The 14,319-nt window shown below is 42.8% G+C and overlaps 1 protein-coding gene and 1 long non-coding RNA gene across 2 annotated transcripts in view; one reads left to right on the top strand and one right to left on the bottom strand.

The window, feature by feature from the left end:
- Positions 1–322: 322 nt before the first annotated feature.
- Positions 323–8,287, top strand: LOC120442990. The gene is made up of 3 exons (XR_005615044.1): positions 323–410; positions 540–640; positions 8,163–8,287. It is a non-coding gene; the product is annotated as an uncharacterized LOC120442990 (long non-coding RNA).
- ebf2 (EBF transcription factor 2) overlaps positions 2,562–14,319 on the bottom strand; it is a 28,366-nt gene continuing 16,608 nt past the window's right edge. The window contains exons 7-16 of the mRNA XM_031755336.2: positions 9,763–9,844; positions 8,139–8,280; positions 6,998–7,128; positions 5,937–6,063; positions 5,759–5,847; positions 5,579–5,644; positions 4,847–5,021; positions 4,573–4,755; positions 4,290–4,460; positions 2,562–4,111 (exon numbers count right to left, since the gene is read on the bottom strand). Of these exons, the coding sequence (XP_031611196.1) occupies positions 4,080–4,111; positions 4,290–4,460; positions 4,573–4,755; positions 4,847–5,021; positions 5,579–5,644; positions 5,759–5,847; positions 5,937–6,063; positions 6,998–7,128; positions 8,139–8,280; positions 9,763–9,844 (1,198 nt within the window). The 3' untranslated portion in view covers positions 2,562–4,079. The remainder of the gene's footprint in view (positions 4,112–4,289; positions 4,461–4,572; positions 4,756–4,846; positions 5,022–5,578; positions 5,645–5,758; positions 5,848–5,936; positions 6,064–6,997; positions 7,129–8,138; positions 8,281–9,762; positions 9,845–14,319) is intronic.

Here is a 14,319-nt window from a genome sequence, read left to right as displayed (position 1 = left end):
AATCAAACGCGGACCATCCCCGACAACACTGAACAATGTACAGCAGAAAGAAAATAGAAACCACGTTTTATTGTAGCGATAGCTGCTTTAGTTAGTTTATATTTGCACAACAGCCTGCAGTAAAACTTCTCTGCTTTAATTACCTTAAGACAGTCTGTGGGACAACGCGCAGGTTGGGACACTGGTATCAAAATTCAATAACAGAACATCAAACACACCAACAACAGCGTTATTGGTGTGTAAATGTTTCCATTAGTCAGGGTTTGATTAGAAGCAGCACATACAGAAGCTCTACATGGACTCCAAAACAATGAGATGAAAATGACTGATGACCTTTAAAATGTATTCAAAACTGAATATTTTCCTAAATCAGGACCAGGAGCTCAATGTCAGCATGACAGGAGGGACATGTAATCACTTTTGAATTGAAAATTGTCTTGGAAATGTCATTTTAGCTACACCTCTCATCCCAAAAAGCTGTTTCTCTTTCTCTCTCCCCCCCCTCTCTCTCTCTCTCTCTCTCTCTCACACACACACAGGTAGACAGAGCACAGATTGAGAGGCAGGGACGGAGACGTCACTCTGTGTTCACAGCACAAACTCCTGTGGTCCGGACAAAAGCAGCAGGCTGGCAGATGAGGTTTGTGTCTGGGGGCAGGGGAGCAGTGTAGCACTGCTGCTGTGCTTTATGTGTGTGTGTGCACAGTGTGTGTGTTGTTCTTATGAATTTGTGCATGTGTGTATGTATGAGCGTGTGTGTGTGTGCACACATTTATGTGTGTACCTATATGTGAATGCACACGTGTGTGTTTACTTTTGTGTATTTTGTTATGGGGGGGGGGTTGGTCTCATGGGGCAGCTCTGTGTCTGTCCCATCTGCCACCCCACTCTACTGACACCCAAGGGAATGGCAGAAGGGGTGGGGGATTCATTTTGGAAAAAGGAATCGGGGTCCAGTGGTCTAATGGGCAACAATGCTGGTTTTACTGATGGGCCAAAGGCAAAGGACACTGACTGGGTGTGTGGAAGCCAATCTACCCATCTATTTGACAAAACAGTGGGCCACCCCTGTCAAGCGCTGCCTCAGCCTGCCTAATAAGGCACGCACACCCCTGAAATTATGCCTCATATGAGAAAGGGGTGTATATTTTACACACATGCACACATAGACCTGGGGCTAATGTCAGCCCTAATGCATGGCCACGCTGTGGCCAGAGGGCTAATTGGGTATATAAACACAAACACATCCCTTGAGAGGGAACAAGGCAAGGGTGCATTTTGTGCTCACTCTTTTGTGAGGGTGACAGTACTTTAACTAAAACAGCAGTATCTATAATAAAAGATGACGCGGTTGCCCTCTAGCAGTTATGCTCATTTGAAGCTGTGCTCTGAGTGTAATGTGGAATGACTTGGTGGCAGGTGGCATCTCATCCCGTCTTTATCCAAACTGTGATCAGGAAACAGTAAATGGTGCCGCCGCACTCACATCAGCAGCAGCAACAACATAACAGGCTCGTAGAAGAGCAGCATATGGCTCCTGCACCACTGGACAGAAGGAGCACTCAGCAAGATGAATGCTGAGGTGCTGGCAACAAAGCTGACTTTAACTTGTCAAATTAACAGCGTATCAAAGGAGAGACAGCAACAGGGAGCGATGATGAGGAAGAGGCAGGTGCAAGTGCTACTTGATGGTGACAAAGACTGCATGGTGACTTGCAGAAACAGCGACTCGCCGCTGAGGTCAGTGTCAGATGTTTGAAGTCGGCGTGTCGCTCACTGTCATCGAGCAGAGTTTTTGAAACGCAGTTCGACCATATGTGCTCAGTACAAACACACACGGCACATGCAGACATGCATGCGCCGGGTGCTACCCTACCCCCTCACTGCTTTGAGGGCTATGTTAATGAAACAGTTGCTGTTTCCTGGCATAACATTAATTACCCGATCAAAATAGAGTGGGTAATTAACTGCCCTTCTTTACCAGTGCTAATTACATTAACAGAGAAGGGCCATTCGAGGGAGCAAAAGAAAGGGGAGAAAGAAAGAAGGAATACAGCGGTACCATGCAGAGGCTGAAAAACAAGACAGTGAGGCAAACGCTTGTATGTATGTTTTAAGAGAGAGAAAGAGACAGAGAGGAGGAGGAGGAGGCCTTGTTGGAGGGAGACTCATGTGGTTCTCACTTGGGCCCCCAGAGGCTTGGTCCTCAGAGAAAAGCAGGCTTATTGGAGAGAAGAGAGATGGAGAGAGGGGGGTGTTGTTTATCTTGACATGCTCTACTCAGTCTTTAACGCTCGCATCACAATTAAGATGCTGCGGCTCATCAGCTATGTATACAAAACAGTGTAACAAGCTGCACGAGCACACAGGTGATGGGCGCAGTCAAAAATAGATTCAGCACAACCTCGAGTTGTGGAGCACTGTGGTAAAATCTTAATGTCCAGTAAGCTGTCTGATAATCCAGTGTGTGTGTGAAAAGAAATGCCAAGACAGTTTACAATTTAACGCAGAGCAAGAAACAAAAACGGCTTGTATCAACACCACACATTTTTGTTCAGTATCCATTTTATTTGGAGCACAAAATATAATTACACCTTGAGATATACAAATCACATTTGCAACCATTTTTTGTATCATTTCAAAGAAAGATGGCTTCAAAAACATAATATTAAATTGCTAATAATTTTTAAATAAATAAAATTAACCAAACTCTAAAAACAATTTTGCAAGAGTCATCTGTTCTTTGTGTTCTTTGTTTTTCGCGTCCTGAGAATGCAGTTTGTGTCGTACTGAAAAAAATGTAAGTAAGGAAGTACAAGTAAAAACAGAATGATGAAGGTCAGTGAACACCTAATACGCCTGCTTCTTTTCTTTCTTTTTGAGCGTTTGTGCTTTTATTTACCGTACTGCATAGTGACTAGAGACCTGTACTGGGCTGAGACATTTAACATGGATGTGTAAAATGTAAAAGTCACAGTCGTATGTATTTAAAATTGTGACGTGGAGTGAAAAAGTACCAGGGCATCGGTGTAAGAGAGCATGCATTTAAAGTGAAATTAAAAAGAGATAAGGCTAACTAACATTTCCTTTACACAAGGAGAATCACCTTCTGCAACATATATATATCGTTATGCAAGAAACTGCAAACTGGGGATGTTTACTTCAAAAAAAACCAACCGAATTCATCTTCTCCGCTGATCATTCATCAAATTCATTAGTAACTGCTGAGATAAATTCATGTCAATAACAGCTGGAAAAAGTACCACTGTATAAAAACACGTTTATATTATTACCTAAACTAACAATAATAAGTTAAATTGCTTGTTCTTAAATAAATCAATATATGAATTCCTTTAGTAATAACCCTTGAGACAAAGAGCTCTCCCTTGAAAAACCGTAACGATCGGAACAAAAAATAAAGGGTTTGTTTTTCTGGAATGTAAATTGTCTTCAAAAAGTCTACTACAAAAAAACCTCTCACTAACTCACAGACAGTTTACACACATGCCGTTTAACGTGTCCATACGCAGACAGAATAGCACCCTGCTTTTTAGAGCTGCAACTTTTATCTGAGTTGTCTGTCATCCATCAGTGTTCAGTGCTCTCGTTGTGCGTCCTGTAAATCTCTGGCCGTGGTTTTGCTGCAGGTGTTGAGGAAAAAAGGTGAATACTGCATGTGATGGTTGGTCAGAAGTCAACGCAGATGCTTTTGAAGCTTGAGGCGAAATTCGAAGCAGTCTTCATCTGTTTCTTTTCCGAGGCTTCATTACACACGCACGTACACGGCCGTATATGGTCCAGTCTAGTGCTGCCTGCTAAGGAGGATGGTCTCTGTGGTTGTGGGTGGATAATTCTCCTCCGTGTCTGCAGTGGATAGTTGGTCTTTGGACATTTTCATACCCCGTGCTCTTCATCCAGATGGATGAAAAAGAGACTAAGAAAAGGCGAGCATAGGGGGTTGGGGAGGGAAGATATACAGTACATGGTCGCTAGTGATCAATTTTCCATTCTCCCCGCCCTTGTAGTGCCAAAAGAGGGGCTAAGTGAAGCAGTGGTCTGCGGTATTTGGGGGTGCTTTGCTACATCGGGGGAACAACCAGGCCCGTCATTGCTGGAGAGAAAAAAATATACAAAATCTATGATTCGACTCAATCAGCTCTTGCATTATTCTACATCCAGCAACTGTTTTCTGTCTTGTTCAGTCAAAGCTTTCGAGTTAGTTAGTACAAGGGGTTAGACTGCATTCATAAGTTCAGACAGGGGGGTCAGATAGTGAGTTGGATGACTACCTCTGAAGCTGTTCCCCCCTGAGGCGGGGCAGGCAGGGGAGGGAGAGCCTTGGGGCCTGAGGACGGGAGCAAAAGCACTCTTCTGTTTAGCAGCAGACGGGAAGGAGGAGAAAGGCAAAAGAGAAGATGAGGAGCTGGAGCTTCCTGGTATAGTGGGGCTAGAGGGCATTACTGTGGAAGAGAAAGCAACAGTCAACTTTAAGCCTGAAAGTCATAACACATCAGCTTTGTGAAGTTCATTAATGCACACTTGAAGATATTTAGAAAGTTTTTAAGGTCTTACTGTAGGGAGAGCCTGTGGGGGAGGCACTGTTAAAACCAGGAGATCCAGGAACGCCTAGACTAGTCATGGGAACCGTCCCATAGCCTCCAGTCATCCCTCCACTGGTGCCATAGGTTGACTGCTGGGGAGTTGAGGCTGACGGGTAACCCCTTGGAGACAAACTGCTCGAGTTGCGAATGTAACCTGGAGGGACAGTGGAAAAGTTGGGTTACATTTGAGCTTTATTGGCTGCAAAATCAAACATGAAGGATGACTTAAGGGTCAGTTTGCTTACCTTGGCTGCTCTGTCCTGGCTCTCCGATGCTCACACCCAACTGAGAGGGATAGGAGCCCAGGCCCATGACGCTGCCGTGGGCTGGTGAGCTAGGCAGTGCCTGCAGCTGACTGTGAGGACGGGGAACACTGTAGAGCGCCTCGGCAATGTCAGCTGCGCGTTTCAGTAGCATGTCCTGCAGGAGGTCAAATAAAATAGAGAGCAATGGGTCAGGCTCACAGACATACAATGCAGTTTGGCCAGCATGTTACTGCTGTTAATTAATATATCTTTGGCTTGGCAGTAAACAGAATATCTAATGTCTAATATCTAATTAATGTCTAAAACTGAGAATGTCTACAGTACACCCAATTAGCCCATTAGCTACAAGTTACATACTGTGTACTAACAGTGCAGCTGACAGTTTTCTGACTCGTACTGGTGCCGTCATGAGTTTTCATTTCATGTGCAAACTGAGAATCAGCTGCTGAACAGCCACTTCCACAATCTAAAATTTTAGTTTTTTGCAATGCCTTTTAATCTTTTAGCCTTCGGAGTACCACACCTTTTTTAAATATGCAGTCATTATAGGGAAATGTTTGAAACCATCAGTCATTTAAATTAGAAATTCAGTCTATAAATCAATGCTGATTGTTAATATGCAAAAAATACAAAATCACATTTGCAGAAAATGTCACATATGTACATTATTTTGTACTTCTATACAATATGTAAAGAAAATTTCCACCAAACCTGATTACTGTGTGGATTTCCATACAGAGCTTCCACAAGATCTGCTGCTCTTTTCAGGAGGATCTCCTGCAAAAAAAGACAAAAACCAGAATTGAATACAATAACCTCTTTATGACATGTGCACTGTGCCTTGAAAGATAATCGTAACATAATAAGGTCATATATGTAGCTTTCTCTCACCTTAGCTAGTTTCTCTGGGTCACCAGGGTGTCGAGGAATAACCTTCTGAAGACGCTGAAAGCCATAATCTATGGTTGGTTCATTAAGAGCTAAAAAAGGAAATAAGTCGAAATCAGTCTCAGTTTAAAATTCTTGTGGATAACATGGACAAATAGAGCACAATGATGTGTCTACATACCTGTATAGATAAAGCGCCCGGGTGCTCCTTTGCAGAATTGCTTAGATTTATAAGACAGTGTGACTTCCACAACCCCGGGAATGTGTCTCGGAGGTGTCTGGACACGGATAGCGTGTGGTGTGATCAGCTGGGGAACAAACACAGAAACTGTGTTACAAAATGATAAGAAATTCAATGTGAGGACTCCAGCTAAACATTGGTTTATTATTTCTGCTCTTGAAAAAAAGACTATATATAAAGATGGATGCAGACATATTATGTCAGTGCCAAAAAACTTGAATACTTCTTTGCAATGACCAGCGGGGGATGTTCAGGAGAAAGAGCCAGCTGAACACAGGTCTAGTAAACAACTTTAATTCTTACTTCATGTATGAGGTCAATAATAAGGTTCCTTGTGCGTCTGTGGTCACTATTGCTAGTTTCATGGTATGCTTTAGAGATTGACTATTTATGTGACAAGTCGTAACAACACGCATTTTATTTAGTCGTTGTACCCTTTGGTTGTGATATCTGGGTTTAAAAAATCAACAGCATGGTAACAGCCAAAATACCGAACTAAAGGCTCCAGAGCTGTAGGCCCAAACTATGGTGTTTAAAAAAAGTTGTTTTAAATTCAGTTCAATGTTGGAAACAACCTCTTTTGGCTTTTTTGAAACTACATACGGGGCCAGAAGTCCAGGTCACGAGCCACATGACGTTTAATCAGGGTCTGGAGCTCAAGTCAAGTGTAGTTGGGCTATTTTTTAGTTCAGTTTTCACTGAAACTGGAACTATTTGGCCAGGAAAAGACACATAAGTGGCAAATTTCGGCCCATCAAAAAGCGGACTACTAACATTAGCTTAGTTCTGTGATGACATGGCGACATGTGTCATGCTATGACAGCTGCCACTGGCATTTAAAGAAACATCCCCACCACCGTGTCCTGTAAATGTTCAGGCTACTTCAACACTGCACAGTCTAATTTTGTGTAGGCTGCACCTGAATAACTGAAATAATGTGATAAAGTTTTCATTTTAAAATATCTACCATCATTAGTGTGATGTTATGAAGATGCTCTTACCTCACTCCACACAAGCATGCTTCCAAACACCACTTGTAGCCCGTCAAAAAAGTTCTCCCCAATGACTATGACCATTGCACCACCGGTGGTCCAGCCTTCACTCGGACTGATGGCTTTGATACATGGGGTAGCTAAACAGAAGAGCAAAGCAGGATTTACTTCAGTGGTTTCAAAACAGGATGTTCAGCAGTTGAGAAAAGAAGATGTGCAACGGAAGTAGGGATCTGATGAGGACTGTTTTAAAGATGCTCTGTAGTTCAGGATTGTGCAAAACAAGTTCTAAGATAAAGTTACAAAAGCTAAAAGCATTAGTGCTTGGCTATTTCAACTTAATATTGTTTACGATGTGATTTTTATCCATGATGAACTCGAAGAGCACATAGGAGAGATATACAGTGTAGGTCAGCAGACACAGGAGCTCAAATCAATGCAGTCATTCAATGAAAGAGTTGAAAACAGATCTCTATTAAAAAACAAAAGTGTTATGAAATGTATTTATGCACAGAACTCGAGTAAATGTTCTTGGTTACCTTCCAAAACTGTTCAGATAAATAAGTAGTTCTTAGTTGTCAATGTGATGTTGAAGATGTAGACCTGAAACGGATCTCCAACTTTAAACTTTGTTCTCAGGCTTACAATAAGATAGTCTCCACTTATATACGCATTTTCACTTTGTGGTTCTACAAAGCATTTTAAAGTGTGTTTCACCTTCACTGTTTACACACCAACGGCACCGTAGCTACAACACAAGGTGCTTGCCTGCCCTGTGAAGCAAACTGGGGTTCGATAGTCTCGCATATGGAGCAGTAAGATATCAAACCACCAGCTTAATTTCACTTCATCACCTGAGCCTTGGCCACATTGTTTAATAGAGATGACAGCATTATCTTGAGTTAAATATTTTAGGACGCATTGACAAGTATGGAATAAATGCTTTAATTAGTTCGGTTAATGACCTCAGCAGCTATGTTTGATATACCATGGTGATTATGATCGGACGTTATGCAACTCGAGTACCTGCTGTTCCCTTATGTTCTGTGGATGAGTGTGTCTTATGCGTCTTGTGAGTGATGCAGCAGACATGTAACACAAAAAAAAGGTACGGTAAATGAAGTGTGACGCGATGGCGTAATTGTCTTACCATATTCCATCGTATTCTCCACAGACTCGCCTGGCTCCAGTCTTCGGGCTCTTCTGCCATGTTTTGAGTTGTTGTGGACAAACATGTTGTCAGACACGGCTAGAACGTGACCGTCTACACTCACAGTGCTGGACAGGACCACCTGAAAGAGAGGAAAAGAGCCATGAGGAAGATACATGAGCGTCTATGACCCACTTAGACAGCATGCTGCGAGTCACAATCTCAGGTTACGACAGTAAAATCCCTGAGCAACGATTTGTTTTAGTGTACAGGTGATAGTCATATTTCTTAATAGGTAATGTGACATCCCCGGGATCTCCATAATATGTCTGCATTCTGGGGATGACAATGTTCCCGCAAGCCTCCACTCCTCCATCAGGTCTCCATATGGCCTCTCCTGCACTAACTTTTTGATTCATAGAGCATGCAGCAGGCTCATCGTTGTCTCCTCGTGATCCTTCAATGACAACAAACATATGGACCAAATCTCCCATTTTAGCCAGCAGTTAAGGTAGTGGATGATATATTGTGACCCTAATTTGATTTTCTGGTCTCAGCATGTGTGTGTCCCTTCCCACATCATGAGGATGACATACAAATAATTAATGAGAAGACACTTGTCTCTTTGGAAAAATTACGCGTGTTGATACAATGCTAATCCTGAGCACAACAACTAAGTTTACGCATGTTTATGAACATTTTTTGACAATTAAAGGGAGAAGGTCAATGAGAAAAAAAATTTGAATTTAAACTAAACCATAATGTTTTTATATTGTTTTTTTTTGTTTATTTTTTTAGATCTGTCAGAAAAGATCAATCTTTTTACTCCCTTTGAAATAAACACGTGGCAGTAATTTTACAGGTGAGGGAACACAAGGGGGGGAAAAGGAGAAAAGGCATATGGTCCATAGGTGATGGAAAAAGAGGGGCAGCTATAGGAAAATAACTGTAAATTATCGATCTAGCGGCAGACTCCTGTCCAGCTCTGATCACCTTTTAACCCGGAGATGAGAGTCTCCGAGTGCCTGCGTGCTCATAACTTCTCAGCGTGTGTCACCTCGCAGGAGATAAAGCAAACATGGTGCATGGACAGGAGGAGGATGAAGACAGGGAAGGGACAGGGGGTGTGCTGGGAGGAGGAGAATGCCAGACAGAGGCCGCTGCTGCTGAAAGACGGCAGAGGAAGTGAGGCGGGAGCGTCCCAAGTGACCACTTCCTGGGTCACGGAGCATGACCTCCTCCATCTGGAGCCAATCACTCAATTCTTGACAACTTCCTGAAACACCTCAACCTATTTCCTGCACTCCAGCACCCCCACGACCAAGTCCCCCCCCACATATCCAACTCCTTTCGCTTGTCTTTCTGTCTCGCTGTCTCCTTATTGATTTTTAACTTTCACCTTTAACTCCCACCTTCGTGTCTTTCTCTGCACAACCTCTCCAAAGGAGGAGTTTAAGGTAAACATGTGACAAGAACATTCAAAAACAAAATCCTCTATCTAAATTAGAAGACACGAGGTGACATTCTCATTAATCCAAAACCTTTTGTTTTTTAGTGCCACGTTCCCCACTTCCATGCAAGCACACACTCACACACTTGCTGGTTTCCCTCCGTGTATTTGTACCTGAAATCTCCTCATGTCCCTTGGGTTTCCTGCTGTCTTCAGACAATTCTGGTTACATTTCAGGAAAAACTTCAAGAAAAACCTGCAAAGGTAAATACAAGGACACATGTTTGTACATTAGCAACTTAAAAAAAGCATCACACAAAAGAATCTTGATCGCGTTTGTGATTATTTGCTACCCTGTGACAAACTGGCAGTCTAAGAAGACGCTAATTATTTTTCCGAGACAGGTCTTGTGTGTGTAAGGTTGTGCGGATGTGTGCGTCTCTGCTCTGTACACATCTGATTACAGTTCTGTCTTCAATCCCAGCTGTTTAGTTTAATAATAAAGTCAATGTTATTACACTTTAAATCAAGTAATGAGATTTTGAAGCACAGTCCAGTGAAACAGCCACGGTGTTTCAAAGTACACTGGAGACAGTGATGTATGCCAGGAGACTCAAGGGACCGTGGTATCCCACAATGCCGTATTTGAACCCCCACATGGGAATGGAGAGGGAAATGAAGTACAGACAACTACAGAGAAAGTGAAACGAGGAGGTGGGAAGATGGAAGGTAGCGATAGAGGCACAGGCACTGGTATGGACATGAATTTTGTTTTCAAGTATATGTGTCTCATTACGTATGTGAGTCTACTTCTGGGTGTGATAGACTGTGCAGACACAGAGTAGGTGAGAGAGAGAGAGAGTGGTGCTGATAGCCTCTGCTGCACCAAAGGAAACCTGAGAGAAAGGTGGAATAAATAGGAGAGAGGGAGACTGTGGAGAGAGACTCCAAATCCCAGGTGTACGCAGTTCGGCAACACAGCCCGCTGCCATGGCAACGCAGCTCTGCCGCAATCCCAAAGTCCCCATGCTGAGAGGCAAAGACAGCGGTGGGAAAGAAAAGGAAACAACAAGAACACATTCCATCACTGAAAACCAGCGCGGAGCCAGGAGAGAGACTTGGCGAGGTGAGAGGCAGGAAAGTATATAAAGAGGACAGGTGCAGACAGGGCTCAGGAGGTGGAGGACTTAAAGAGAGGACGTGTGTTTAAATGCAATAAAATAGGATTGAGCTACGCGCTGATGCAGGGTTGTGATGTAATTACGCTTCTTCACTTCACAGTAAACACATCTGCCACATCTCTGCCGTGTCTGTGAGAAACACACCCATTAGCGCTCCGATAAAACAAACAATAGTGAAGCAGAGAAAAATGTTGCACAAGGATGCAGCGTATTTCTTTTGGGGTTTTGTTAGTTTTGGGGGGGGATTCATGGGTAGCTCCAATCCCACCCACACTGTGTTTTCCGCAAGTATAAGTCATCTTAATGTAGAGCGGTTGTTTGGAGAGGAACTTCATATTGGCCCCATGGCCCTGAATCCTCCCATCGAATACTAATCTCTCCCTCATTCTGTCAGCTTTTACTCGCTATTCTTCCATCACTCGCTCCAACTTCCTCCCTTGCGAACAGGACCTGGCTTCTAACTCTGTTCCAACAGTGTGTCCAATATTTCTTGATTTGAGCTATTTCGTCAGAGGACAATCAATATTGTTGTTGGCAGAGGGCGATTGCAATTTATCACTTAGAGCTTAGGCCTCCGAACTCAAAGCTGCGCTCAGTTTGGGGTGGAAACATGTAAAAGGGCACATCTGCAGGATTTTAACATACATGCTGCAGTGCATCGCACAGGTAGAGTTTTAAAGTCTGGTTCTGGATTCTACGAGTGGACAATAATCAAAAGTGTCCTGTTTCATTTTACTGCATCTACTGACGTGATACAGAAGACATATTTATTATGTCTGGGCCAATGTTTCTTACACTGTGGCTCATTTAAAGGAATATAGAAGCCTTATGCATAAACCATTACATCACAGGAATCACATTTCTGGTTCAGTAAGCAGGTCCATTGTATGCTTGTGGTTTGGTAACACTGGTTTCCTCACACAATCCAGTGGTAATCACTCACTTGACTGACTGACATGATAAATTTCTGCTGTAGTGATGCATCAGATACCAAAATCACAACCTAATTCAAAGGCTGTCTACACCCATCTCAGGCTTTGTGCACTTTCTGAGGGTTCTTGACCTTGTTTGTTGACTTCTTCTCATCATTCCTTGTTTGTATGACACCGGATGCCTCACACATGCACGCTCACAACCACACATTCACATGCATGCATACATGCACACTCTAATACACTGACACACCCACCTCTGCTCCCCTCCCAAAAACCCATTGAGTCAACTTTTCACCCCCCCCCCCTCAGTTCGGACGCACACAGCTGCAAATGCTGAAATTAAAGCGAGACATTGACGCATATATTAGCATGCATTAGCCGCTTCCCCCTGCCCACTTAACATGCAAATCTCCCAGCCCCGTCGCCTCGCACCTTCTGCCACACATTCATTTGCTGAATTATAATTAGACTAATCTTGCATAATTAATAAGAAGTCGAGGACCCTCTGTTTTTTATCCCCTCCTCTATTGTGGTTGCAAAAGTTTAATATTGCTGTTGTTTGTTTTTGTTTTGGTAATTTAATACACCCACACACCTCCCCGTGCACACAGAAGAGACGAAAAGAACACGCTATGAATTGGAGGTGATCCTCATGTCACAGGGAAATTGCAGAGAAAGGCTATTTTCAAAGAACTCCACCGGAGTTATCGTGTTTATATTTAATGGCTGCCTTGTTACACATCCACAGATTATACTGCTCCATAAAGCAGGTGAAAAAGAGAGATCCTGTTTTTATTAAAACACTGTCAAGTGGGTAACACAGTGCAAATAAAACTAATGGGAAGTATGAACCAACTTTTAAACTGTCTGCCACAATAAATATTTGTTTTAACGACTGACAGTTGAAGAAGAACTGCAGACTATAAGACAAAGCATTATTGGTAATCTTGAAAAAGTGTATTTTAAAAATAAAACTTCTTAGATTAAGATTGCTGTTCCACATTAGTGGCAAATATTACCCTACAGCATGCTGCAGTCAGCTATGAGAATCAAGTTTTATCTTCTGCAGTGTCTTCCCTCCACAGACACGCTTAAAACAGGAAACACAAACAAAACATAGACCCAAGTCTTAAACTTTGGGATCATTTTACACTAGAGCACCACAGGGAGTGTGTTTTTTTCTTTTCTGTCTTCACTTCTAAATCTCTGTCAAGGCCTCCAGTCCCCTTTGTCTACATCTGCGTCAGTTCCCAAGACTAAACACAGGCCTCGCAGCATGAGGTGGGCATCCCAGAAGTGACAACTGGCTTTGCTAAAACTAGATCAGTGACCAAACTGCAAGTCGTGACACTAAAAACAATAAAAGATTAACAGTTTTTTTAAACACACTTTCATTCTTTACTATGCTTGGTTTCACATTCCTCAGTCGATTTTGGCATCTGTTACACATGTAGGCTTTGCTCTGCTTTACACATGGCCTTAATCATGCAGTGAGCACCTAAGCACCAAAGGACTTAACAAAAATTTTCATAGGCATTCATCAGCACTAATCACTGTTGACATAAACTGCCTTTTCACATAGTCGTAAAACACATCACCCACTATGCTCGCTGTAAATGAACTTTTACTGGTTGCAGTGGCTCTTCAAGCAATCTGATTCAAGCGTGGCTTTAATGAAGAGTTCAAATTAGCCAGCAGCACAGAAAACACTCCGAATCTCACTTTCCTGGAGTTGGCTTTGGTTTTCTAATTTTGGGTCGGTGCAGCAAAAGTGACAAATTTATGCTTCAATCCAAATATACGAGAGGAGAAAACTTAAAGGAAACTATGGGGAAGGGGGGACCGTCATCATTTTTGCTCAGCAAAAGTTGGTTCCCCGCTGCTTGGTGAGAGGCGAAAAGTGGAGACGGAAAAAGAGACGCTCTTCTTCATCATCTTAATAAATGTAATTTTTGACCCAGTCTGTAATCCCTAATAATCAAACTAAAAAAGGCTGCAAAATGCAAAAAAGATGAAGAAGAGGCGGACACGGAGGAAGAGAGGAAGAATGTCGACGTCCTGTATGCAGGGCCATCACTCATCAGACATCCCCTCCATCACCTCCCCACCGCCACCCTGAAAAAACAAAACAGTGTCCTGACATCGTGGTGGAGGGGAGCTGAAAGGCGGGTGGGGAGGTGGGGAGGAGGGGAGGAAAATTAGGAAACCAGATGTGAAGCATTAAAACATACTGACATGCTGAGGGCCTTCCTCTGCCACACTCACACACTGAGAACACTAACTCGTACAGCAGGCTAAGATACATGCACGCATGCATGCGTATGTCTCACACACACACAGGCCATAAAACAACACACATGTACACATGCACACACAAAGACAAATACTGACTTGAAAGCAGCCATGTGTGCACAATCAATCATGCAGAATTATACACATTAGAAAAAGTGATGCCTAAAAAACAAATGCCTAAAAAGTGTAAGCATGCTAGCTGATTTTTAATAAAACACGCGTGAAATGGGCCAAAACACGCTGCAGCTCATGGCTAGGAATGAAGATTTGGATAAATTAGGGAGGACGTAACAATTTTTCACTGTAAGACAAAAATCTACAGA

Source organism: Oreochromis aureus, linkage group 12 (assembly GCF_013358895.1).
Source record: "Oreochromis aureus strain Israel breed Guangdong linkage group 12, ZZ_aureus, whole genome shotgun sequence".
NCBI classification, from domain to species: domain Eukaryota; kingdom Metazoa; phylum Chordata; class Actinopteri; order Cichliformes; family Cichlidae; genus Oreochromis; species Oreochromis aureus.
Note: the sequence above shows the minus strand (reverse complement) of the source record. Positions and strands in the feature narration are given on the sequence as shown.